This window comes from Sus scrofa, chromosome 6, assembly GCF_000003025.6.
Source record: "Sus scrofa isolate TJ Tabasco breed Duroc chromosome 6, Sscrofa11.1, whole genome shotgun sequence".
Taxonomy (NCBI): domain Eukaryota; kingdom Metazoa; phylum Chordata; class Mammalia; order Artiodactyla; family Suidae; genus Sus; species Sus scrofa.
In genome coordinates this window covers 144,203,152-144,231,135 of record NC_010448.4, presented here as the reverse complement: position 1 = coordinate 144,231,135, position 27,984 = coordinate 144,203,152, and the positions used below count along the sequence as shown (strand labels likewise).

General features: G+C 38.3%; 1 protein-coding gene across 2 annotated transcripts; it reads right to left on the bottom strand.

Moving 5' to 3' along the window:
* Positions 1,665-25,058, bottom strand: RPE65 (RPE65, retinoid isomerohydrolase). Of its 2 annotated transcripts, XM_003127931.5 has the most exons (14): positions 24,858-25,000; positions 23,455-23,537; positions 21,718-21,868; positions 19,894-20,001; positions 19,649-19,790; positions 15,568-15,715; positions 14,294-14,375; positions 13,923-14,055; positions 13,674-13,813; positions 12,904-13,033; positions 4,855-4,969; positions 4,662-4,756; positions 4,444-4,555; positions 1,666-3,181 (listed from the first exon to the last, which is right to left on the bottom strand). In XM_003127931.5, exons 1-14 carry the CDS (start codon positions 24,866-24,868, stop codon positions 3,030-3,032), a joined length of 1,602 nt encoding a protein of 533 aa, XP_003127979.1. In that variant the 5' UTR covers positions 24,869-25,000; the 3' UTR covers positions 1,666-3,029. The 2 variants fall into 2 exon arrangements, with proteins under 2 accessions (XP_013851743.1, XP_003127979.1); XM_013996289.2 differs by lacking the exon at positions 14,294-14,375 and having other exon boundaries at positions 1,665-3,181; positions 13,923-14,077; positions 24,858-25,058.

Here is a 27,984-nt window from a genome sequence, read left to right as displayed (position 1 = left end):
CTATTGTGTTTTTTGTTAAATATATTCTTGTGCATATTTTAATATTTAATAATTTCAAAATTATCTTCTTAGTGATTGACCAGGTGATTACAATTAATGACTTAATTTAAAATCACTGGATGTTTATTAGCATTATTGTTTACTTTTGGAACATACAAAATAAGGATATGCTTCAATAAAAAGGTTCTATCCTCATATAAGATTGAGATTTGTTTTATATTCTAATTTGTTTTATATTCTAATTTGTTTTATATTACAACACTTTAAATATTAAAGACAAATGATGTAGCAAAGAAAGCTGTTAAATTTGCTCAAACCCCAAATTAAGACATTAGCCACCATTTGTTGAGTAAATACTATGTATTAGGCACTATGTTAAGTACTTAATATCTCCCCCAAACTATTCAAAGTCAGGTCTAATACTATTTTCTATTATAGTACTGAAATAATAACTCATAACCAGCCACAGTTATAAAGACTATTTAAGTCTTCTCTACATTTCACATCAGTTTGCCATCGCACCTAGGCTTTTAAATATATATTCAACTCTCTTTATGAAAGCTTCAGCCATAATGTAGATTTTTTGTTCCTTAGATTAGCTGATCATTAATAATCCTATTACAAATATACTACTCACATAATTCCCTAACACTTCGTAACGTTTCTTGTTTTAGTGTTGTTGATCCTTTGATCCTGAATTCTTATTCCTATGGCCCAATGGAAGGAAGGCTTGCTCTTGTAAATGAGAGAAATCCCTTAGCCCACCTTTTGGAAGAAGATGAAGATATGCATATGGTTGAATCCAAGGTAAAGAAACTTGAGAAGCAGTGAGTTTTGAGTTCTTTGTTGCTAGCTTTTAAACATACTCTATCAACTGTCCAGTACAATGTTATGAACATATTAGAAAAAGAAATGTCCACAAACAGACTAACCACAGAAATATTGGATATGATTCTTTCATCTTTCTTTTTCTTAAATAAGTAAAGCCCTTTAATGTAGCTTTAACGTAAGAAATGATATAAAATGATTTGTTTTGAAGATGAATTTATGAACTTATTTAAATCACAACTTTCTAGATTAGATTCTATGAGGTTAGAGCTTCACCTACTAAGTTAAAAATCAGAATCTTAAACAGAGATACTCTAATTTTCTTGGTTCACAAGTCCTTTTGTGTCTGGGTAACTCTTTTACGGCACTCCAAAAGAAATATATAACACTTTTGTTTATTACACAGTTAAGTCCAAGTGACATAATATCTATCTTTTTTTCTAATAGCCTAGTACCTTTGAACATTGCAGAATTTCTCAACTTTTAGAATCAGATCACACACAGGCATTATCATTTTGTGTTTCACATTAATTTTTGGATGGTACTTGCACTTTCACAGCAACCAATGGGAAAATAGTCTTTTAGGACGTCATCAAAAGGAATGCAGTGATCTAATGTTGAAACTGTGAAACTGCCTTCTTTGTAGAATTATGCTCATGTGCCACATGTCAAAAAGCCAAAAGACTAATGTTTACCTATAGTCACATATTCCATGTTATTTTCTGGCATTTTTATTCTTTGAGATATCTAGTTTTATCGAGGAATTACCCACAAAGACATAATAATTACAATAAAAATCCACAGGGGGAAAATGATGGAAAAGACCAACAGCTAAGCTTAGACGAGCTCTGTATGATTTTATTATATAATTTCCACTTTTTTGTAACTTCCAGATTTTCCTTGAAAAGTGTGTTTTAATGAATATTTACAATTAAAAAAATGAGTTTGCATTTTATCTAAATAAAGAAATGGATGCATCAAATACTCTGGTCAATCTGTTCCTTAAAGCTATTTTTACTTAGTCAAACACAATGTTGATCAGCTTATATGCAATGCTACGTAATACTTTTGAGCATAAAATAGATACCAGGATTAAGATACAGAATAAAATTGTTTTGTCAATCTTCTTTTGGGGGGCAATATGTAGCTCAGAATAAGTAAAATAAAAGTACTTAAAATATATGAATATCTGAACGTTAATGACAACATTTTCTCTTTTTTCACTTTCTCTTCAGTCAGGTGTTTGTGCAGGGCTGAAATATAATTAAACAGAAGAAGCAACAAGGTATACCTCCTCTATATTATTATCCCATACTCTAATTTTAAATAGAAACTCTAAGTATTTTATGCTCTGTTAAACTGCAGTCACTACTATAAGTAATCGCTTTATTGTCATGTAAGCTTTTAATAGATAACAATCTCTGCAATGTTATTTGGCTGAGAGCCCTTGGTGAATTAGAGATAGGTGTTCTCATTATAAAATCGGAAACAGTAGTAATTACTTATACCAAATGAAAATGTTAAAGTTCATAAAACTTGAGAACCTTTGAACCGTTATACATATACGCATACAATTACAACGATTACTTAGATGATAATCCCTGGTTTGAACAAAAGTTTGGTTTGACATTTAGTAATTAAGCGTTTTTGCAAGATTACCGCCTTGACACAGCAAAGCCACATACAAATCAGGTGTAGAAGACTTTGGCTTTCAAATGTTAAAAAATAATTGGATTTCTGGGTCACCATGCTGTACAGTAGAAAAAAAAAATTGTATTGGGGAAATAACAATTAAAAAAAAAGAAATAAACGAGAAGGGAAAAAAAAAAAACCAAACAACTTAACAACTAAACAAAAAATAATTGGAGCAGAGAGGTACCTAAAATACATTTTTATAATAAGAATAAAAAACAGTTTAATAAATCCACATTCACTTTCTATTTGATTGTAAATATAAAAAGAGCTTTTAGTTATGATCTGCCTGTCTCACTGAGGAAGTATGATTATCTAAGCATATACTTTTTTTTTTTTAAAAGGAGTTGCTTACTCAACTCTGTGCTTTCTGTAAAACACTGCAAAACTGTGTGCATCTGCAAGTTAAAATCCTTACATACTGCAGTCTAAAATTAAACAGAATTTGATTGCAGACCTGACTATGATTCTCTGGGTTTTGTCACCAGAAACATCACACTAGAATGAGCTCAGGATTTTTTGAACAGTCCGTGAAAGGTGACAGGGATGTTAATCTCCACTTCGGCCCTGGCAACTTCACTCAAGTCTTTAGCATTCAGAATCAGGAGATAAGCAGGCTTTTGTCCTGCTCCAGGACTCACCACCACACTCAGAACTACACCTGTTAATCAGAAGTTAATAAGATAATGCTGAATTTTAAAAAAATCTCAGAGAAATACATTAAATGACATTGAAATAATATAGGAGGTATTACAATGACAAATAAAGAAACCTATATAACTTGATATCTTGTTCTAATTCTTCCATTGTTTGGCTGGGTGACCACCCTGAAAGGGCCTTTTAAACTCTTTATGCCCCTGGACTCTAAACTCTAGGAAGAGAGTGACCATATCTGCTTTGCCTCCTGTTGTATTCTAACAGCCTACTATAATGATTAAAACATAGTGAGTATTCATTAAATTCTTATTGAATGAATGGCTTTGTGATTGCATCATAAGATTTAAACCTGCTCTAACTACTGCAAAAAGAAGTGACAATGAGTGAAAAATGTATGTTAAAAGACTTTGAAAACAGTTAGGTATTCTATAATTTCCAAGACCTAACTGGAAGTTTACTTCCTTCAAATAAGAACAAACTTTTTGACTGAATGGATTGTATGTGTAAAATCACTTAATGTAAAATGGCTCTACAGTTCTTTATTCATTTCTCTGTGGTTTTCCATATTTTAATCCCAGTGAATAGAAACTACATCTTTGTCCTAGTTAACCAATAGTTAACTAAAACCGATGCTTTGTAATTGAGTTGCCATTTCATAGGCTTTTGCCTTGGATCCCTTTCTAGCCCCAGCTTACTAAACAAACAAAAAACTCAGAATCACAAAGTCTCATTCCCATTCTCTTGGACCTGTTATTTTTATTTTTATGCTTTTGGCTGCACCCATGGCATGTGAAAATTTCTGGGTAAGGGACTGAAGGTGTGCCACAACGGTGACCTGAGCCACAGTAGTGACAACACTTCACCCTCTGTGCCCTGGGAACTCCCTCTCTTGGATCTGTTAGAATACTCAATTTTCCTCCTTAAAACCCTATTCCTCTTTAGAAAAGTATCTAGATTAGGAAAAGCAAAAATCTAGAATTCATGTTGCTCTTTCTTCCTCCTCCCTCATCTTCAGCAGACATTGATGTTCCATCATGATACCAGATGGTGCTTTAGCATTTTTCTAATACTAATCAACAAAACCTGACCACAAGATAAAGCTTATTTTCAAATAGGTTTTAAATTCTTTAGTGTTGTCCCATTCAATAGTATAAATGATTATTTCTGAACATTAAAGAATAATCAATATAACTCCTCTCCTAGTAAACTAACTATATGAACTTCCATAAAAAGGGAGTGTTCAGACACATCTGTTACTTTTATTACCATCATCTTCTTCCAAGGCATCTGGGTGAGCAACAAAGATGGGTTCGGATGGGTATGAATCAGGCTCTTGCCACACCCAAGTTTCTTTAGTTTTGACATTCAGCTTACAGAGCTGTTTGTAAGAAAGAAAAATCAATCGATCAATCAGTCAATGTGCTTTATTTGACTAGCATATGACTTCAAGTACTGTTCAAATATTAGTAAGATGGATTAATTACCCTGTCTGGAACAAAGTGATTCAAGCCAAGTCCATATGCGTATGTATAAGGTTTCCCACCGTACTTCTGGTAATTGATCTGAGGAAACTCAAATGCTACAAGGTAGAGCACAGGCTTAGGAAAACCCAGTTAATTTCTTTGAGTGGAACATTTTGTTTTCTCACCTGTGAGGTGTTTTCCTAAATCATCTCACCTTGACGAGGCCCTGAAAAGAGAACTTCAGGTTCCAGCCAGATGGTCTCGTCACTGCACAGAATTGCAGTGGCAGTTGTGTTGGGGAGTGTGACTAAATTCTTGCCTGTGTCAGCCTAAGAAAGAAGATAACAGAAATGTCAGTGAGCAGGAAAGAAAAATGAAGCAGCCATAGATGCAGTCTTCCTGAGTTTTGTCTCCTGAGTTCTTCATTTCTTAAGTCTATATGTAGAAAGCAGCAGTGCAAAAAATCCAGAAAGGGGAGCCCAGAAACATGACTGGGAAAGCTGTCTGTGTCCATGTCAGTCACTGGGAAAGTCATTTAACCTTGTAGGCACTCAGTCTTTTCATCTATGAAATGAGACTGTCCTCAAAGAAAATCTAGGGCTCTGAGGATGGGGCTCTAGGAAAAAAAAAAAAAAAAAAAAAAGAAGTATTCTTCAGAATAACAGAGACTTCAACCTTTAGGTATCCATAGTGTGTTTATCTCCTTTGAGATATATTTGATACATTTTGATTTTATTTGAAATAAAATTATACTGTTATGTTGTCAAAAAAGGAAAAAAAAAATGAAAAACTACTAGACGAGGGGTTTTCTAAGCTCTCTTGCCGTTCACACTGCCCTCAAGGGATTTTTCAGATTTTTTTATGAAAAGGGTGGCTATCATGAGCTCTTTCAAAGAACATATTCATTTAATAACACCTGCATCAAATACTTGAGTACATGTTTTGTGTTAGATTCTATTCTAGGCACTTGGGATAATTCAGAGAACAGAGTCCCTGTCATCATAAAGTTTACATTCTAGCTTGGGAATATAAACAAGTATAATTAATAGAAAAAAAATGTTTCTATTAATGGGGAGGGAATAGCATAGAGTAAAGGGGATCAGAAGTGTGAAGGGAAGGTGAGCTGAAATTTTAGTAGGTAGTCTGGGTGGGCCTCATTGAAAAGGTGACATTTGGAACAAAGCTTTCAGGAGATGAGGAAGCTGGCAGGGTAGACATCTGGGGAAGAGGATTTGCACAGAGAGAATAAACTGCTAAGGCCTGAGGTAGGGGTACATCAGAGGCTCCTGAAGAGTATTCAAGAGCCTAGTGTGGCTGCCCTGACTTAGCTTGGGGGAGAAGAGTAGAAGAGGAGGGTTGAGGGGTAATGGGGCCAGAGTGTGTAGAAGCTGACAGGTCATTGTGAGGACTTGGTCTTTTTCTGCGAGTGAGAGATGGGAAGCCATTGGAGGGTTTTGAGCAGAGGAGTGGCATGCCATGATTCATTTTTTAAAAGAATCATTTTGGCTGCTCTGTTGAGATCACCTTTGGGAGTAGGGGAGATGCAAGAGTGAAATCAGGGAAATCAGTTTGTCTTGTAGTAGAAGCCAGTCCAAAGAAAACGATGGTTAAGACTAGGCTGGTGGCAATGATGTCAGTGAGGAGTGGACGGTAGAACCAAGAGGATTTCCTGGTAGATGGGATATGAGGTAGGGAAAGAGGCATGAAAGTAAGAAAGGAGTCAAGGATGGCTACAGGATTTTTGGCCTAAAACAAGTAAAAGCTGGAGTTGTCACAAGAAAGATGGAGATTAGTGCAGGTGGGGTAAATTTTTTGGCAGGAGAAGATGAGACGTTTACGTTTTTGCATGATCTAATGAAAATGGGAGGAGAGTGATGATATATGAGAGGTAGAGAGCATTGTAGAGCGATGTTCTTGAGTGGGTGAGAGAGGATGGGAAAGACTAGTTCTGAATAGGATGATGGGTAATTCAGTATGAGTACAGATGCTGGTGGGTGGGTAGATGTGGTGGCAGGAGTCTACATTCTTTTATGATTTCTTTCATTTGTTTCAGTGAAATAGGAAGCAGAACCATCAGCTGAGAATGGATGTGGAGGTGGGAGGTGTTAGAAGTTTGAAGAGAGGAGAGTGTGAAATATTTAACTAGGAAAATGAAGTTGGAAGATGAAGCTATAAAGTTTGTGGTCATGTATTTTAAAAAGGGGGCCAATTAAAATGATTGTGTGTTTTTAGCACTTTATTTCAGCTTTAGAGGTACAAGCATGGAGTGGGTGGAGAGTTGAATTTAACTAGGATTATGATTTTGACAAATGAGTTCTATAAAGTAGGAAAGAGGCAAGAGAAATGAGGGTCTACTCAAGGGAGTGATTGTAACTATTGACCATGAAATTTTAATTGAACAGGAGGAAAGGTAAGTCCTTAAGGGAGTGAAGGATGGTGGGAAGGTATAAGTTCAATAGATTAGAGATTCCTGGTGGGAAGTGCAATAAGGCAAGTAACTAAGGTTACTTAGTTATGTATGAAACTAAAGTTATGGTGGAAGCATGGAAGCACAGCCAAAGGTAATGGCAAGGTCAACTGAATAGCTATGGGGAGTGGATGGCTGAGATAGAATGGAAGATAGAATCAGTGGAAGAGGTCAAGGAACCTAGAGGCCAGGGTATTGGAAGAATCATCTATGATGCTGAAATCACCAAGAGTCAGCAGTTAATCGGGGAGTATGACATTGAGCCAGAAAGGAGGGGGTAGTAGTGGATAGGTGAGAACAATAATGGGGGGGGTATGTATATGTATGTACACAGACCATTTGGGTATGTAATTAGCTGGACTGAGATTTAAAATTGGATGATTTTAAGGGTGGGTGGAAGGAACAATGGTCTGGAAGCAGCAAAGTGGGACAAAGGGGATACCTACCCCAACCTCAGGCCCCAAGGTGACAGGGCTGTAGGAGGAGAAAGTGCCACCCCTGGAAAATGCTGCCGGAGAGACCACAGTCCTTGAGAGAATGCCATATTTTGATAAAAGAAAGAAAATGGAGTGAACATTCTGAGCAGAGGATACAGGGGATTTTTCTGGTGATGAACTATGAATTAAGAGGAAATAGTGGTAGATTTTCAGAATTGGGAAGAGATGGGAGGTGAGGAGCCAAGAAAGGAATGGATTTTGTGAGATCCTATGAAATGGTGCCTTAAGGCACTTCATGGTGATGTTGGGACAGAGACAGTGGTGTGTGTAAAAATACATATTTGTACATACATACAGTAGGTTCAAGTGTTGATGCTGAGGATGTTACTTACATGACCATACTTTTAATGATTTTACTCTTGTATCCCAATTTTTCTATTATTAAGTTGGGTTTTTAATGTAAGATATCTGTAACATTAACTTTGCTTTCCTCAACAAACTGGCTCCTCCTTTTCACTCTCCCTCCTCACTATTTTTTTTTCATTGTTGAAAGTTACTGAAGCATAGTTGATTTACAATGTGTTAATTTCTGTTCTACAACAAAGTGATTCAGTTATACATATACAGACATCCATTCTTTTTCAGATTCTTTTCCAATATAGATTATCACAGAATATTGGGTTGAGTTCTCTGCTATACAGCAGGTCCCCATTGGCCAGTCATCCCATGCACCACAGTGTGCCTATGCCAATCCCAAACCCACAACCTGTCCATCCCTCCTCCCAGCCTGTCCCCTTATCCTCTGACCCAGCAATCTCACTTCTCAGAGTCTATGCTTTTGATGTATCTACACATACATAATAAAACATCCATACAAAGTGATTCCTTGTGACATTATCTGCAGTAGCCAAAGATTGGGGAAAACGTTGTTGCTCAGCTGTGAGGGTCTTGGGAATGTTCACAAACACTGCGCAGCTGAAAAAAGCAAGACCTTCAATGTACATTATTCAAAGAAAAAAAGCAAGGAACAAAAATGTGGATATACAAAGTTACTTCTTGTGTAAAAAGGGGGAAATAATAATAGATATATATTTTCTTGTATTTGTATAAATGAAGGAAAAGGAAAGACATTAAAAGTTACGAAAGTGAAGGGGAATGGTATGAATGGATGCAGATAAGAGGTGGAGTGAGACATCCTAGAGTGTACCTTTTTAGATTATTTTGATTTTTGGACCACTTAAATGCACTGTTTATTCAAGAATAATAAAGATATAGTCTAAAGATATCATTACCTTAATCACTAAATTGGAAACTTCAGTCATCTTATATTCTTTCCTCTCCTTAGCCTTTCCTTCAATCTATCTCTGCTTTTTCTAATCTATGACCTATTTTTCTCTTCACTGCCAAACTTTTAAAAGTGCAGGCTATAGTAACTGCTCCCACATTCTCATCAATTGCTCACCTTTAGTGCCTGGAAACCTGATTTTTGACTCTCTCCCTACTCCCCTGGAGATCACTAAATCTAGTGTTTGGCTCTCAGTCTTCATGCTTTTCAACTTGTCTGTAGCAATGGGCACCAATGAAACTCCCCTCTTGCCCTATAAATGTCATGTTACCCTCTGTTAGCTATAATTGGGGCTCTTTGGTGACCTTTTTCTTTCTTTTTCTGGCTCCTCTTTCCCTACCACTCTCTGTACAGGAAAGTTTCTTTCCCCAACCTTTGTGCTTTATCACCTTTTCTTTTCTCTAATCATTTTCTGGATATCATCATTTTTTTAAATAAACAAATTTGTGTTTATTTTAGAAAATTTACTCTAATATATGAACTTTTACTGCTAGCAATCTCATCTATCGATCTGCATGTATTTGATCATCATTTCAATACCAATAACTATCAGGTATTTTCTTCCAAACCTGCTTGGACTCGCAAGGACCTGCACTTCCATAAGAGCCTATAAGACATCTTCATGAAGATGCTGTTGATGCTGATTTTGTTGTCGTTGATGATGATGGTAATGAATGTTATTTAATACCTACTTTGTGAGAGGGACATATTCAGTGGCTGGCACGTATCACCTCATTTACTGATCACAACAATCCAACATGGCAGATATAAATAAAGAAAAGGGAATTTAAGAAGGTTAAAGGTTGTGCCACAATCATGCAGCTAGAAAGTGGCAGAGCTGGAAGCCCTGGTCACCCTGGGTCTGTTTATCCCAGAGTCAGCTCTCTTACCTGTTGTCCCTCTTTTCCACATTTCTACAGTTCATGTTTATCTCCAAACCTGTTCTGCTTGTTACATTTCCTATTTCCAAAGGTATCTCCATTCTAGATACAAAAGGATCTCTATGGCCTTTTGTGTGTCTAAGACTTAATTCATTCTTCCATCCAAGCAAATGCAAGATCCTTTCAATTCTACCTGTAGCAACTCTCACTTTTGTCTGTCTGTTCCAACTACCACTACATTTTTCTCTCTCCTGAGTCATTTTAAGGCTCTCCAGTCCCAGGTCCCTATTGCCATCCTTTCTTCATTTCCAACACTGCTTACACACAACACAGCCTTATTTTAGAACATCAAAGCTTCAAATGACCTTAGGTATTATTTAGTCATTAATTTAGGATTCAGAGCAGGTAGCTGAAATTTATAGAGTAACTTGCTCATTGAGTGACTTCCTCAGGGAAGCCAGACGTTTAGCAGCAGAGACAACCATAAGAGTCAATACACTTGATGTCTAAGTGCATCAGTTCTGAATTTGCTTTTCTTCCATTCACAAATCTTTACTATCTCCTCACCACATGCCAAATAAAGTTCAAACCTTTTAGCCTGGCTGGAAAGCCTTCAAAGATATCAACCTACATTTTTTAGCTCCCCCATTTATTCCACTGCTTTTGCTTATGCTCTAACCAGTTGGATTGCAATCAGTTCACTCTACTTTTTTTGTCTCTCCTCACTTCTTTGACTTTCCTTAAACTGTTCTTAATGTCTTCAATTGATCTGCTTCAATTCCATTTCTTAAGCCAAAATACTGCAAATGACTGTGTTCTACTGTTCTCTTATTAGCTGAAGCAATTTATCCCTCCCTCAAGGTGCTCATGCTGACATGCATTATCATTACTGAATCTCATTTCTCCTCCCTATCACACTAGGTAAATTCCACAAGAACAAGGAGTGTATCCTATTGATATACCCATTGAAATAATTAGTATGATGTAACGTTTCAGTGGTTAGTTAATAACTATTGGAAGAAAGAGAAGGTAGGGTCTAAGGTGACATCAGACATTTTTCATCACCACTAAAGTTCTACATTCTATAATTGGGTGATATTTCTTCAGGAAGTGATGACAACTTCAGAAAAATCCTTTCTTTTTCTTTTCTTTTTTTCTTTCCTCTTTCTTTCTTGAGCCACACTCGTGGCATATGGAGGTTCCCAGGCTAGGGGTCGAATCCGAGCTACAGCTGCTGGCTTACACCACAGCCACAGCAACATCAGGTCCAAGCCACGTCTGCGACCTACACCACAGCTCATGGCAATGCTGGATCCTTAACTCACTGAAAGAGGCCAGGGATCGAACCCACAACCTTGTGGTTTCTAGTCAGATTCGTTTCTGCTGCGCGGCAATAAGAACTCCTTTTTCTTTTTTTCTTTTGCTTTTCTTTTCTTTCTTCTTTTTCTTTTTTCTTTCTTTTTTTTTTTTTTTTTGGAATGTGGAGGGAGGCAAGAAATGTTTAAGTAAATAGTAAAATAAGAGCTTACTAAAATCACTTGGTATTTTATGGACATTCAACTACATATCAGAGATATGATTTTTAAGGGGGAAATAAGAGGGCTGAAGGTATCTCTCACCATGTTTTCTCCTCTAAGCTCCAGATCCGTATTTATCAGATGCCTATTGAACGTTTCTGCTGGGATGACCAGTGGATACTTTCAACTCAACATGGATGCAATAAACCTTGCTCTTTTTCTTGCAAACTAGCTCCTTCTACTCCCATGTTTCAAACTCAGTTATCTGTGACTCAAGGCAGAAATCTGCAAGTTGTCCTGAACTCCTTCCTCTCCACATGCAATTAGATACCATCTCCTGCTGATTCTACCTCCTAAATAGTTCTCAACTTTGTACCTTCCTGTATCTCCCAGTTTCCATTTTCTTAACACAGACATTTGCCTTCTTTTATTTGCCCTACTGCATTAGTCTTCTAGCTTCCAGTTTCTCGACTCACCACTTTTCAAATTGTCCTCCATGATGCTTCCAGAGTGACCTTTCTGAAATGCAGATCTGATCATGCCACACACACCCCTCCTCCTACACACCCACACACACACACCCCCACACACTTAAAATACCTCAGTGGTACCCTATCATTTATATAACATCCAAAGGCATATAAAGCCCCATACAATATCACTCTAGCCTATCTTCCCAGTCCCTCTACCCAATGCTCATCTCTCCTACACTTTTAATGTACTAGCCCCAGCAACTGTTTTACATTTCCATATTAAGTTTTACTTAGCTCCTCCCTGCGTTTGTAGAAGTTCACTTATCTAACTGTAATGCCCCACCTCAATCTCTTTCTCCTTTCACATTCTTCATAAAGCTTACAAGCTTATTTAAGAGCAGTACTGTCTGGTTCTAAATTGAGTTTGTTTTCCACTACATCTTACCTAAGCCTTGGGTACAATGTTTTGCATTCCATGTAGGTACCTCAACCGCTTTTGTGTATATATCTCATACCTATATAAATGAGAGTGTATATTCATTACTTATTATGAACAAATGTATTTTTATTGATTTTGACTAGCATTTTTTATTGCACTGAAATTCTTGATGTCACCCTGATATCTAAAAAGAAAGTCACTGAATGGAGGGAAGAAAAAATAGAAATAAAGAGATGACTGTTGGAGGTTATTAATGACGTTTACCCTTTAGTGATATTTTCAGAAGGTTTGTAGAAACCAAAATAATGCACTGATTTCCCTACAATAGCATTTTTGTCCATTTCTCTAGAATTTCAAATTATTAAAAAAAATTATTTACATAATTGACAAAGGACCTTAAGATTCAGTGGCCTGCCATATTCACTGAGAAAGTATATATTTAAAGGATTTTGTAAATAAAAGAGCAACAGATTTAGAGTCAAAACCTGGTGTTCATTTTGACTCTGTCACAGTTGGATCATGTCATTCTTCTGAGTGTCAGTCTCCTCGTTTGCAAAATGAGGGGAGTTGAATTAGTTAATTGTTAAAGTTCCTTCTAGCTGTGCAATTTCAAGGCTTTATGAATAAACATATAGCAGGAGAAAAAGTCCTGAGAGAGATGCAATGTTCTGGTTATATCTGAAATCTATGTAGAGGGCAGTTACCTTGTCAATGTTCAAAGGAAGTACGTATCTCCTGACTTCAGGCTGGGGAGCCTTTCTGGCATTTTTTTTCACCTCTTCCCAGTTCTCACGTAAATTGGCTAAATATAAATAATTATAAACAAATTCAAATCTGCAAAAATAAGAAGTCAAACATGAGGACAGATGATTACAAATAATTTTAGAGACAAGATTCATGCTTGCCTGTTCTTTGGTCCCCAACTCAGAAACTGCCAACGACACAGGTATACTGGAACTATTTCTCCTGCCCACTCTGGGTGGAGAAAAGAATCTTGCCTCCTGGATGTGCTTTAAAAAAAAAAGCAGCTGTTGATACTTTGTGCTCTGTTCCTCTGTCACCATTCTGTCTGTATCCTCAGGAGCTACTGTTTTTTTAGTGACTTGCTCTTCTCAAGAAATCGGGCCTGTTTTTTTTCCAAACTCAGGTTGGGTGGAGTTCAAGGCTCCCCAAGGGAACTTAATAAAGTTTGAGCGAAGTTAAGTTTAAGTCACAGAACATTTTATTTTTTAGGTCTGATTCATGGACCTGATCAGTTTTCAATCATTAACCATACTTTTGAGGTTCAGTTTGTTTTACTGATTACTTAAACTCTCTACTGCTTTTTCAATTATATTTTGTGACCTAAGCATACTTCTTGCTTTTCTAGATGTAATTCAGATTAAATATTGATAGCAGCTTCTGGAAAACAAAACAAAACCTTAATTTCTAGGAGCAAATAGAGATGTAACATTTATCCAATGTCCTTTCTTACCCTTTCCAGCAACAGAGATCCACAATCAGAAACTCATTGTCTTCATAGGTATTGATGTGATGGAAGAGGTTAAAAGGTGAAGTCCTGTATTTATTATTGAGATACTTTTTCCTTTTTTTGTCAGCAATATGAAGCCAAACCTTGAAAATTGAGGAGAATATTTTGATGCATTTAAAAAAAGAAAAGGTATCCATTATGAAACACAAATTCTTCAGAATCAGAAACCTGGCAACTACATATAAGACTTACCCCCATGGTTTCATTGGACTCAAAACAATCCATGTAGTTGGCTCCCCAGAGACTCCATGAAGAAAGGAACTTGAACAGATTAATTTTGACTGGTGTCTCCACAAAAACAATATAGTTGGGTGTCAAACCAAAACTGTTCAGGAATAGAAATAAACCTGTGAATGGGAAGGGTTAATTTTCCAACAACAGAGAAATATATACACATGAGGTATGCTCAGTTATATGAATCAACAGTGCCTACATGAAATTAATTACATTTAAATTTAGGTTTCTGCAAGAAAATATCATGATCAGGATTGGTATCAAAGGTAGGCAAAGTAGATCTTTAAACTTGAGTTTTCCTGAAGATTCATAGCAGGCCTTCGAGTTACCTATGGACGTAAGATGGCTTGAATCGGTCACTGCAGGGGAATTGTACAACGATCTCTGACTTGCTTATTGGATCTTGTTTGTCTGAAATAAAGTGGTTTTAAAAGGCTGTGGAACAGCCTCTTTTTTTTTTAATACAAAGCATTTAGAACAGCTTATGCAAGCAAAGAAATACATTTTCAGATCTTGATTTTTTAAAGAGTTTATTTTCATTTTTCTCAGTCACTGGCATTTCTTAGAGAAATTTCATGTGGAGCTGCAATCACCCAGGAAAATCCAGTAGCAGCAGATTTGGAAAAGAGCACTCAAATAGTGTGTGGCAGGCAAAGTACAGTGGAGTTCACATCTTAAAACTGGAAGTGGGTTCTAAGTCAAGGGAGCAAGGCAAAACTTTAGTATGGTCAAATGTCTTTTACAATCTCTTAAGTTATCTGTAAGGTTATTGTATGTGTGCTTTTGTGTCAGTAACCCTGTATAATACTTCTTAAGCACATTAAAATTTATTACTAAGGCAGTGTCCTCAAACCTTAGTGTGCACTTAGAAAGCTTCATACTGCCTATGGGCCCACCCCCAGAATTGCTCATTCAATCTACCTCAGATACGACTTGAAATTTGTATTGCTAACAGGCTCCGAGGTGATGCTGCTGGTCTAGGGGCAATACTTCAAGAATTATACTGAGCAGCACTAACAAAAATCCATATATATATGGATATATATACAAATAATTCTGCTACCCAGATTGTCATCAAATTTCTGGCAATGAATGGAGGATGAATGGAGAATTCTGAAGAGTATTCTCTTTGGTTTTAATTTTCTTTCTCTATAGCGTATCTATGGATTAATAGGTTTTGTTTGTAGTTTTGGGAATTAAACACACAAAATACTTAGTCCACTCTCATATATATATATATATATGAATGTATACTACATACATACATATATATTTTTTTAAATGTTAATTTTACCTGGCACATAGTTAAGTGCTCAATAAATATTTGATGGCTTTGAATCTAAATCTTACATGATCAATGTCACAAATATACTACATCTTTCAACCACTGTATAATAGAATGAAGCCACTTGCTTTTTGTATTTTCAAGTTGTATTTTCCTACTCTGGTGCCCTCTGGTATTGGTACCTTGGTAGGGTAAGGGTGAGGGCAATCGTCCTAAAATCTGAGTGCTATCCTGATATTTCTGATCTGACATCCTGTACTTCCAGTAATTTTCTCATATTATAGATACTTTTAATTAGAGTCGACATGGGAAACTCACCTGCTTGTAATGGAGGGATCTTTACAATATTGTAGGCAATTGAAAAATTTTTCCCAAAGCAATTACCAATGTTGTAAACAGTTCCATCATTTTCAATGTGGGGATGAGCAGTGGCTCCATTGACTGAGACATAGTTGCAAAGATCAACCTAAAGATGGAAAGCAAATTTCACCCATATTAAGAGAAGGATTGTATTACATCTTTGGTCCCCCAGTCTGACCTCATTGCTACCATTTGCACCTTCACCTAAATGCATTTTCTCCATGTCTCTGGATCCTACCCTTTTCAAGCCTATAGAAGTCCCAGCTCTGTTGCAGAGCTCTCCTCTGACCCCCATGCTGACCCCTCATGCCTCTGAAATCCTCAACTTCTTCTTGATTACGTTCTTCAAGTGATGTTACTCTGATTGGTTACTTTACTTTTATACATGCAGATTGTCCTCAAACAGTGATGAATTTGAACCCTGAGATTTATTTACATTCCCCTATTGAATTACATTGAATTGTATGCTGATAGTCAATACTTTTTATTTCATAAAAGTGGCAATTTCATATGATGCAGCTTAAATACCAAATCCAGCATCTTACATATAGAATGAATTTGGACCGGAAAGGAAATTCAGGATTCATCTAGAATAGAAAGTCTTAACCTAAATAGATGTCAGGGGAAACATGAATCTCTTGGAATTAATGGAAAATTTTTTTTTTTTTTTTGTCTTTTTGCCTTTTCTAGGACCTCTCCCACGGCATATGGAGGTTCCCAGGCTAGGGGTCGAATCGGAGTTGTAGGTGCCAGCCACAGCCACAGCCACAGCAACGCAGGATCCGAGCCGCATCTGCAAACTAGACCACAGGTCACGGCAATGCCAGATCCTTAAACCACTGAGCAAGGCCAGGGATCGAACCCGCAACCTTGTGGTTCCTAGTCAGATTCGTTAACCACTGTGCCACCAAGGGAACTCCTGGAAACTTTTTGAAGAGAGGGTTCAGTGCTTTAATTCAATTTGGATTCTCACAAAAAATTCAAAATCACGAATCTAGCGCAAACCTCTCAGTTTACATAAGGAGAACTGGAGGTGTAAGAGGGGTCAAGTGACTTGTCTAAAAATGCAGAGTACTAGAATTTCTACCTGGGACCTGGTTAATAAAGATTTATTGAATGAACAATTGATGGAGTATATATTTGTCTAACTCAAATTCTTTCTATTTGATGAGGAGAATATATTTTAAAGCATAGGGAGTTTTTACCATCCTCATTTAAATAACAGGCAAGACATTCATTCATTCAATCATTCACCAAGTACTCACTGAGCTTCTATTATGTGCCAGGGTATAGGAAAACAGATGATCCTTGCTTCCAAGAACTTCAGTCTAGATTTGCACTGTCCAATATGGTAGTCACACATAGCAATTTCTTTTTTCTTTTTTCTTTTTTAGGGCTGCACTCACAGCATATGGAGGTTCCTGGGCTAGGGGTCAAATCGGAGCTACACCAGCCAGACTATGCTACAGCTGCAGCAATGTCAGATCCAAGCCGCATCCATGACCTACACCACAGCTCAGAGCAACACCAGATCCTTAACCCACTGAGTGGGGCCAGGGGTGGAACACATCCTCATGGATACTAATCAGGTTCATTTCCGCTGAGCCATAATGGGAACGCCTTTTTTTTTTTTTTTTTTTTTTGGTAGCAATTTAAATGAAAATTAATTATAATTAGATATAACTTCGAATTCAGTTCCTCAGTCATACTAGCCACATTCAGGTGCTCAATGGCTTTTGGACAATGTAGATACAGAATATCTCCATTGCTGTAGAAAGTTCTATTAGATAGCACTGTGTTACTGTATACAATAAGCTTGTATTCAGTGTGGGTAAGTGTAAAATAACACCTGTAAAGAGAAGACATGTAACCCAGCCTGGGAGAGGAAGCAGGGCTTTTCCAAGGCAACGACTCCAACTCATGCTTGAAATGTGAGTAAAAGTTAACCAGATGGAGAAGAATGGTATGTGTTCGAGGGAGTGGGAACCCTGATGTAAAGGCACAGATTTGTGAAATAGTGAATGCTGCTTGAGGATTATTAGTCATTCAGCATGGTTGTGGTGAAAGGCACTCCTGGAGAAGGAGACATAAAAATGGGCCAGCCACAGAGGTCTGCGTCTTAATTTTATCTTGAAACAATGGGTGCACTAGATGGAGTAACACATTCATACTTGCATTTTAGAAAAAAAATTGCTTCTTCTGAATTAAGGAAGCCATATTTAAGGGAATCAGGCTGGAAGCAGAGGCTATTTCAGTAATTGTAAACCAAAAAAAAAAAAAAAAACAAAAAAACCTCTCAAAATGTTAAAACCACATTCTATACTAAATCAGAGTATAGTGCTGTTCACAATGGAACTGGACTCTTAATAAAGTCTACTCTGGAGCCATACCATGAACTTGGCACTTCCAATTAGATTACCATGGCAGTCTGATTCACTACCAACTTGAAATGGATGGTTTAGAAACTCAGCTTCAGTACTTCTCTAAATGATCTACACACGCACTCATATGTGGTTACAAACATACATCAAAGACCAAGAAAGAGCTATTGAGAATATGTTAAGTCTTAGTATATAGCCTGTTGGGGATTATAAATCAGCTTGTGATATTGAGACCCAGTGTTGGAATTACTTTCCCTTTCTATTCCTGCTGCACTGAATTTCCAGTTTTGTCAATTCCACCTAACTGATTTCCTAGCTACCCCTTATCTATTTTGCCCTTCCACAGAGCTTCCAGAATAAGTAATCTAAAGTACAGCTCTCCTTATACCACTTCCCTGAATGCAAATTTTCAGTAGCTTCCCATCAACTAATCAACTATTCCAAATTTTTGTTCATTATTCAAACTTCTAGTTCCACCCTACCCTACTATCTATCCTGTGTCTCTATTGCACTTGATATGCTATGCTTTAGATCACTAGTTCTCAACTGGGAGTGCTACTGCCCCCTAGAGGGAGAGTGAGTAGTGTTGGGGAACATTGGGAGGTTGAGGACATGTCTGGTGTTTAGTGGATAGGGTCAAGGTTGCCAAACCTCCACAATGTGTGGAAAAATCCCCTCAATGATGAAGTACCACCCGCCCAATGCCACTGCCACCTCCATTGAGAAATACTGCAAATCAGGCCAATAAAATTTTCTTTATCCTCCATTTCCCCATCTCTGTACATTTGATCTTGGTACTCTATCTGAAATGTTCTTTCTCCAAATGCAGTGAAGTTGTACTTTTTCTTAAACTTATAACTCAAATGCAAGACTTTTAAACTTGCCTTGATCTGTACCACTTCACATCCCCCAGCTACTTCCAGAAGTAATCTTTGTGCTTCATAGAAGATTTTCCTTCTGTGAAAGGTTTCATCACACTCTGTGTCCTACTATAGTTAAGTAATGTAGTTGTTTGATTTTTCCACCTAGATTAAGCTTCCTGAAGACAAGAACAATGACTTGCAAACAGCTGCATCTTAATAAATATTGGTTGAAAATGTAGATCTATATTAGATTGCCTAAATTCTCAGCAAAATTTGTCACTTTCTAATGTTACTGATATTTTTCTATGCTTTTTCATTTAAGATATAGCTTTATTTCCAAAAAGAAGTGTCTATAAGAAGGGAAAATTGGTGCAACATACTTTCCTAGAACCATGAGTTGCAGGGTTTTCAATATTAAATGTGCCAGTTCCATGCTAGTCTATAAAAATAATGAAGGGCAGGGATCATGTTCTTACTCATTGATGTATTTTCTGCATCTAGCATAAGTTCTGGTACATGGAAGGGACTCAATAAATAGTTGTGCTACAAATGAATATGTTAGGCATTTTATATGATTTTCCTCCAACCAACATAATAAATATTTAATAAAAGTTCACAGAAGGAGAAAAACAAAGTTTGCCCTATGTCACATAGCTAGTAGTTGATGACAAAGCAGGAATTTGAAACTTAATCTATCTGGCTTTCATATTCTTCCAACCAAATAGCACAGTTGACTTAATTCCAAGTTGCAAATCCTAAATTCCTGAGCAATATCATCTGAGCACTGTGTCCCACCTGCTTAATTGTCTCCAAGGTCTCAGGATTAATCTTTGTAATGAAGTTGGTCTCTGTGCAGGCATAGTAATCTTCCCCCACTGGGTAGATATTAACAAGGGCATTGTCAGTTACCTCTACTCCTCGAAAGTAAGAAAAAAACCTGCAGAAGCAAATGGATTTTTCAGTCCGGTAAATTTAAAGCCATGAGAGAAAAAGGGCTAATGTAAAATGTCTTTAATAACATGCAGTTGGATTTCAGTAACCTGGAAAATATATTCTTGCAGGGGTCTGGGAAAGCACAGGTGCCAAATTCTGTTATGACGATCCTTTTCTCAGTCATTGCCCGTACGTAAGCATCAGTGCGGATGAACCTGAAGGACAATGAAACATGGGAAAGGGTCATAGTTGGAGCAAGGAGTGCAGACCATGGGGAGCTTAGAATGGTCTGTCATTCCATGTTCCCTTATCAAGTCAGAATCACAAATCCACAACACGAAGAATAAGAATCAGGTCAGTCTTGGGGTGACTGAAGGAGAAAGAGACAATGTGCCATGAGCTTAAATTTATGTCTTAATAAACTTCACAGTGACCAATGAGGAAATCAAAGCTCAGAAATTAAGTGATTGGCACATGCGGCTGAGCTGAGTTAGAACTCTAGTTGGGCAGGGTTGGAAAATAAGCATTTTCCTTATCACACCACACAGCCCCATGGGTAGTTCACATTGGATCTCTAAGTTTCTGTAGTTTGTAATTCATTACCCTACACTGAATGGGGAAATATAGAACAAGGTATGCTGAATTCTATTCCTTTCAATCTTCCTTATATTCCTCTTGTGGTTTTTTTTTTTTTTCAATTTATAAATTTATTTTGCTACTTCTTTTTTCTTTTTCAGACACATCTGTGGCACATGGAAACTCCTGGGCCAGGGATCAAATCCGAGCCACAGCTGTAAACTACACCACAGCTATGGCAATGCAGATCCTTAACCTACTGCGCCAGGCTGGGGTTATCGAACTGCACCACTGCAAAGACAACTCTGTATCCTTAACTTGCTGCACCACAGCGGGAACTCCTAGTTTGCCACTTTTAAAAGTAGGTATTCTTGAATCCAGTCTCTTGCACAGGCAGGCTTCCTGAACCATATCCCAAACTAGATGACATACGTTGCCTAGGATTTCTCATGTGGAGAGCCAATTAAAACCTGATTTTGCACTTTCATGAAGAGGAAAAAGTACCAAGGTCTTTAGAAGGCATATAAAAGCTTTGTCTGACTTCCAAAATATGCTTTCATAGCTAAGTTTTTGCTTGACCCGAACTGTTTCTCTTCTATTAAAAGCCAAGTTATCCTAACCACTTCAAGCCTCCATTTATTCTTCTTTTTGATGTCTCTTCAGAATGCCTGAAATCTGTGGTGATCAACAAAGCTGCTAGCAGGCCTGAATATCAAGGCATAAGACAAACTATTTATTGTGGTGTTAATGAATCTTCGTAATGAAGTTGGAGTGATGTCTCATGCCTTCAAGCCTTTTGGTGACAATTTCCTGTTTTTAGAAAACATTTTTGTATTATTCTGACATATTTGTATTTGGTCCTTTCTTCCTTTGTACACTCCTTCCTCCCTCTCATTGGTTTTTCTGATTATAAAAACAGAAAAGAATCAAGAGGGTCATGGCCTGATACTAATAACCATTGTTTTTACTAAATGCTTTCTATGTGCTGGGCACTGTGTTCTCATTTAATTGTTGTAATGGACCCTGAAGTAAATTCTATTATTACTCTCATTTTATAGATGACAAAACCAAGAATTAGAGATTAATATCTTTCCAAAGGCCATTTTGGTAAATGGCATCTAGGGGACACAGGATTTGAAGTCAGGCCTGTTAGCCCCCAAAGCTCTGGTTCTTAGCTGCTTCATTATCCCGCAGTGCATCTTCCAGGTTTCCATGCAGACTCACTGGCCCAGGAGGGTTTGACTGGAGGCAAGTATACAAGTCTTCTCTTGGGTTCAGGAGTTTGAAAATCATGTGGAGGGAGGAGCTGAGCTAGGCTCTACCCCTGAAGGGGAGGGGGACCTAGTGTTCTTTACCTTCTGTGGTACGTGACATGTCCTTCTTTAAAGTCAAACTTGTGCAAGAGGGCTTGCCCATCAAACAGGTGGTAAAAAGGCTCAGATCCAACTTCAAAGAGTCCTGGCCCACAGCGAAGGAGACTGCCGGTCAGCCAGAGGGGGATCCTGCCTATGAGGAAGGAAAGACACAGAATCTTGCCTCTTACCCTTGCCCCTGGCTGGCTTGCCCTGGGGAGGAGCTGTGATTATATGAGCAGCCTTATGGGACAGCCTCTTAATGCTAAAGCTGGCAGTGATTTCCATTCCCAGCTCTCACGTGGGGTAGCTCTCAGGAAATGCCTGCCTCCTTTCATTAGGAGGGAGACCAAGTGCTGGGAAATGTGGCAACATCTCAGAGTTTAGAAAAAGGGCTGGAAGGAGACAGAGCAAAGAATCCCGAGGGGAATGGGATTCTCCATCGATCAGATTTCCCCTGGCTCTCAATACTTTTGCCTTTTTACTGTCTCACTTTTGAGAAAAATTTCAAATTTTTTGATATACACGAGCAATGAATTAGAAGTAGGGATCAAAATACTAAAAAAGATGTCTATAGAACAAACCATTTGAATGAAACAAGAATACTGTTTTTTAGTAATCTAGAGCTATAGCCCCTGGAACATATAAGCCACTGTTCAGATGAAGGCCAACTTGCTGTAGCAGAAAGTACAAAGGGCTGTCAGAGACTTAAGTTCTGATTCAGGATTTGCCGTGTGCCATCTCTAGGCTTGTGTCCTCACCTGCAAAATGAGGGGCACACAAGAGGGGCCTTAAGGCCTTCAGTTTAAACAGTTAGGTTTGCACCCTTTTATCCTTTGAAAAGTGCAGTGTTTGGCAAGTTCTGCTTGATCGTTGCCATTTTTAAAAACAAATGTATTATTTCATTCAGCTCATTTTCAGCAGCCCATTTGATAAGGATTTACAGTTCTGATAAAAACTTGAAAAGAAGGCATGGCTTAATTAAAAAGCATACCATTAACTTTATGGCTAGAACCTAGATTGTTAGCAATAGAATCTAGATGAGAAAGAGCACTGGGCTCATCCCTTCTATTTTGCAGAAGAGCCAACTGGGAGGAAGGAGACTGCCCAGGCTTTGGCCCTTCCAATAATACTATATCCAAGCAAGGCTGCTGTATGAGTCATATGGTGAATTTAGATAATAACAGTAGTAATCATCTATTGATCACTTTGTGTCAGATACATTACATCATTTAATCTTCAGCACATTTCCTTGAGACAAAAGTTTGTTTATGGTAGGTGAATGAACTGAGGCTCAGAAAGTTTAAGTAACACATTGAAGGATTCACAAATAGTAAGATAGGCGCTACAATTAGCACCTACATCTGCCTGACTCCAGAACCAAGACTGGAGTCAGGGTCCAATAATGGACCCTTTATTGTCATAATCTGAGATGTTTGTCACCAGGCCCTCATTTATCCCAAAGGTGATGGGACAGACATTTACAGGACATTTTCTATGAGCTAGATACTGACAGTTTAAGGATGACAAACGTATAGTCCCAGATGTCAAGGAATTCCAGTCAGGTAGCATTTTTCTATATTAGAGAAGTAAAGAAAAGAAGAAATGGGTTCTTCATATAAAAAGTCCAAGCCCTGATTCCTCTCCCTGCAGCCTGTGCTGAGAGTTGCCGAGAGATGAGACAGCGAAGAGAGATCTGAACAAAACGGAGAGGACAGCTTCAAGATAGGTGAGACCAACCTGTAACATGAGCTGTGAGCGGCGAGGACAGTTCCTCCACAGTTTCAAACAGTTTCCTGTAACCACCAGCAGGATGTTCGACTCTGAAATGGTGGAATAATGAAGAAGAAGCCCAGGAAGAATCTCAGGAAGTCCATGGAGACAGAGGCAGGGCTTTAGGAGAAAAGATGCTCTCTGCTCAATGCCAGTGCCCACTGCCAGTCTCGCCTGGGCTGGGAGCACACAGTTCTTGGTGGGGGTGGAAATGGATCAGGTTGGCAAAAGGGCCCACATCTGGGCTCCTCTAATGACAGCAAAAATGACCTATCTCTTTTAATGTCACAGGGGACTTGCCCTCAGCAGTTTTCCCGTTTTTCTGAAGACAAGTCAATGCTGTTGTCACCTCTCTTCCTGACTGGGACCTTCCTGCAGAATTACCCTGCCCTGTCCCTACTCTCAGCTTACTGCATTATTCATTATCTCACCTCCCAGATAGTCTCATTCCCTTTCCTCCTTTAAGCTGGGAGACCCAGCTTTTTGGGTCATTACCTCATCCTTTGTTGAGCCTACTCACCCATATTATACCATCATCTCTTCCCATCATCTCATTTTATCACCAATCTGCAAGAGCTGCAAACATTTTACTTTAAAATTTTTTTTTTAATTATTATTTTTTTCTTTTTTGGCTGCATCTGAAGCATATGGAAGTTCTGGGGCCAGGGATAGAATCGAGCTTGAGCTGTGACCTACAACACAACTGCAGCAATGCCTGTCCCCGGGCCAGGGATCGAACTGGTGTATCTTCAGAGACAAATTGGATAATTTACCCACTGCTCCACAGCAGGAACTCCTGCAGTACATTTTAAAAGTAGTCAGACCAGGAGATTTAAGTCTCATATTTTTTGATTATTTTCTCCCTCCTCACTTTGGCTCCATTCTGTAACTTAGATTGAGAGCTCTGACTAGACGGTCTAATTATGATAGTTATCTTTTATTAAGCACTTACTATGTAGCACATACCATAAAATGAACTTTGCATGCTATTCGTTCATTTAAATTTCACACCACCACAATGGGGTAAGTATTTCTCATTCTATATATGGAAAAGCCTAGACTTCAAAAGCTAATTTGCCAAAAATCGCATGTTAGGAAATGGCTGGGTGAAAAGTGGAACACTGGTCTGCCTCACTGAAAACTTCATGCTCACGATTGCTTCCGAGGCCCATTCCAAGCCACACAAATCCTGCTATACTTTAGACCTGAAATCCAGATATTTGCTTCAATATATACATTGGAAGAAATGCCTCCACCAAGACCCAAAGCCTTCCCTAAACAGACCATCAGTCCTTTTCAGGAGCTCTTGAAATAGCCCATTTACCATCAACACACTGAGGCATTTTAAAAAGTTTCCCGGAGATACTTACTGGATGGACATTTTCTCTCCGCGGAGGATGGAGTGTTCTGGCCCTAATTGCAGAATGAGGAAGGAAGTCTTCAGCCAGGGCCCTTTATATGCCTTCTAAATCCGCCTAAAAGGAGCTATGACTTTGGGAACTCTTTCCCACCCTCTCAGCTGAGGGGGAACAGAAGTGGCTTTCAGGGCTCAGATCCTCCTGATGTTTGAGCAATAATTTGGGCTGGCCGCTCCCTTAATTGTTTTTTGGCCATTTTCCAGAGACCTCAATCCTTTCCAAAAAGAATGAAAAGTGGATTAGAAAGAAAGGAGCTATGTGGGAGTGACTAGCATCAGGCCTGAGCTGATCCAGGTCACCCCACTAGAACCTGGCACCATGTTCTGGTGCCCACCTCCCTCCACCACCTCTGAGGCCTCATTTTTACCCTCATTCATTTATTCATTCACTTACTTATTTTTAAATATATCTATTACACATTATCTTGTAACTCTATAAGAATAACAAGAAACTAACAACTATTCAATAAAGTTTTGAAGTAGAACATTATGGAAGCACACTGTAGTACCTCCAGCCCTCTCTGTACTGACCCTCTCACCTTACTGACCACCTTCAGGGCTTAATTCTGACCAGCTTGGGGACTTCAGCTATGTCCTTTTGTTTTGCTGCAGATGAAACCCTTTCCATATCTTTACTTTTCACTGAAGCTTGCCTGATGTTCTCCTCGCTTTCCTATTCATCGGTACTTGTGCTGCATTCAGACAGTACACAGTACTATTTTATTCATATTTCCACACTCCTTATTAAGCCTCGTTTGTTTGCCAGCACAGATATGGTACTGCCCAAAGGAGTGCCGGGAAATACGCAACATATATAACAGCTGACAATTTTAACATTTTTTTTAGAAACTCATTAACCATCTAAAAATTAATAAGTGCTTCTGGCTACTCACCCTCAAGATCTTCAACAAACTTATAAAACAAGTAATCTGAGCATTCACCAAGATAGGTGGTAGGAGATTACTTTCCCAGCATGCGATGCAGTATAGATGCAAGCATGTGCCCTGGTCTCCACCAGTCAGAGGCAGGTGTAGAGGTCCTAGTGGTAGCAGCCAGGGCCTGGCATCAGGGGTGTCTCTATCCATCTAAGGCAGTCTTCATGTCTCCACTGGAGCCATGCTTCAGCCTGGGGCATTTTCACTGGCCTGGTAGTTTCCAGGTCTCATTCTTTAGTTATCCCAGAGATTCTGTTTGCTACCTAATAGCTAATATTTTCGTGTTCTGCTTTGACTAACAAGAGTTGGTTTTACTGTTTAAAATTGAGAGCTCTGTCTCTAGAAAATGATGGTAATATAGAATACTGTGGTATCACAGAGAATGAACAACTGTACTGGTTTATCAAAGTCCCAGAAGGATTTCTGAGGATGTATCTAAGCTGAGATAGGAAGAATATGTAAATTTTAGCCAGTCAAAGGGCAGGAAGAAGAGCATTCAGGCACGGCTTGGAGGAATGTACAGAAGTCTGGAAGTGAGCATGATTTGGGAAAATGGCAAGAGATAAAGCTAGACTAGAGACAATCATAGACCAGATTTTGTGGAGCCTGGTGAACTATGTGAAGGAGCAGAGAAGGAATCTCTGAAACATTTTATCCAGAAAAGTGAAACAATCTGATTTGCTGTTTATCCAGACCACTCTGATTACATTGTAGATAATATGTAGGAATGGGAGACTGGGGCAAGATAAATTAGAGAGAGACCAAAGAAGTGAAGGTAGTTGCTGTGGGGGAATGGTTGGGGATTCCTCAAATATGTCAGAAGAAGACTCATCAGACTTTGCGATTGGTGAATACATAGAGAAATAAAAGGCAGAACAAGGATTACCAGTAAATTTCTGGCTTGAAAAATGGTATACCATTCATTAAAATAGTGAACACGGTGTGTGTGTGAGGGAGGAAGGGAGAGAGAAGGAGGGAGGTATTTCAGCAATGCAGAGAGAATAAATTCCTATTTTGATATAGTTATTAAAGAAAGACATCACCAGGGGTTGTAACAGTTTGAACGCTTTATAGGAAAGTGTAATGAGTTGGAATCTGAAAGACAGGTAGAGTGTGGAGAAGGCAGAGAAGTTGGAGAGGAGCAAATGCTGCTTCTCTGGTGAAGGGAGGAGAGGGAGCGAAGGCAGTTTGGGAGGCACATGTTAGGACTCTGTCTCCTGCACCATTTCTTCTGGGGTTCATTTTCTCAGAAAGAGTCTCATCTCCTTGAGTGGAGCTATGTGTCACATTGCAATACTGGGACTCTGGCAGTCCATTCAAGAGAAGTTCCAGGAATACCAGGACCCAACTACTCTTCTTCACGTTCACTCCCAATCCAAGGTGCTGAAGGAGAAGGCTTTGTGGCAGCCATGTGCCAGAAAACTACATGACACTACACTGCACCACATTAGCTGAGTGATGAGGCATTGACAGACTGCATTTTATATTGAAGATCACTTCCTGGGAGATGAGAACCAATCTTACTGCTGCCCATGAATGTATCAAATCCCTTTCTTAGATACTCCTGTGCTTCCTTTGGTATTCTGGGGCTGTAGCCATGTTATTTTAATTTTTTTTTTTTTTTTTTTACATTTTCTTCTTAATCCAGTTTACTTGTTACGGATCATAGTGAATCAAAATCTGAACATTTTAAATAAGAACAATAGAATGTTTTCAACTTATATTAGGACCACATATTTTGAAGAAGGAAACAAACCTTAAAATGATAGCCTTATATACCATGCACAATCTAGACCATATCCAAACACTGAGGAAATCTATTTAATCCTAGTTTACTTGCATAGCACAATGATAACCCAAAAACATGCACCAAGAGATTCTAAATTGAATTTATCAAGTTCATTGAATAGGAGTGTCTGACAATACAGAAACAGAAAAGACTCTTAAATACATCACAAAGTGGATGGAGATATAGATATTATTCTCAACACATATGTTGAGATAGATATTATTCTCAACACTAGTGTGTATATATATGTTAATCTCAAACTCCTAATTTATGCCTCGCCTCCCCCCAGTGTTTCCCCTCTGGTAATCATGAGTTGGTTTTGAAATATTTAATTCTGTTTCTGTTTTGTTAGACTC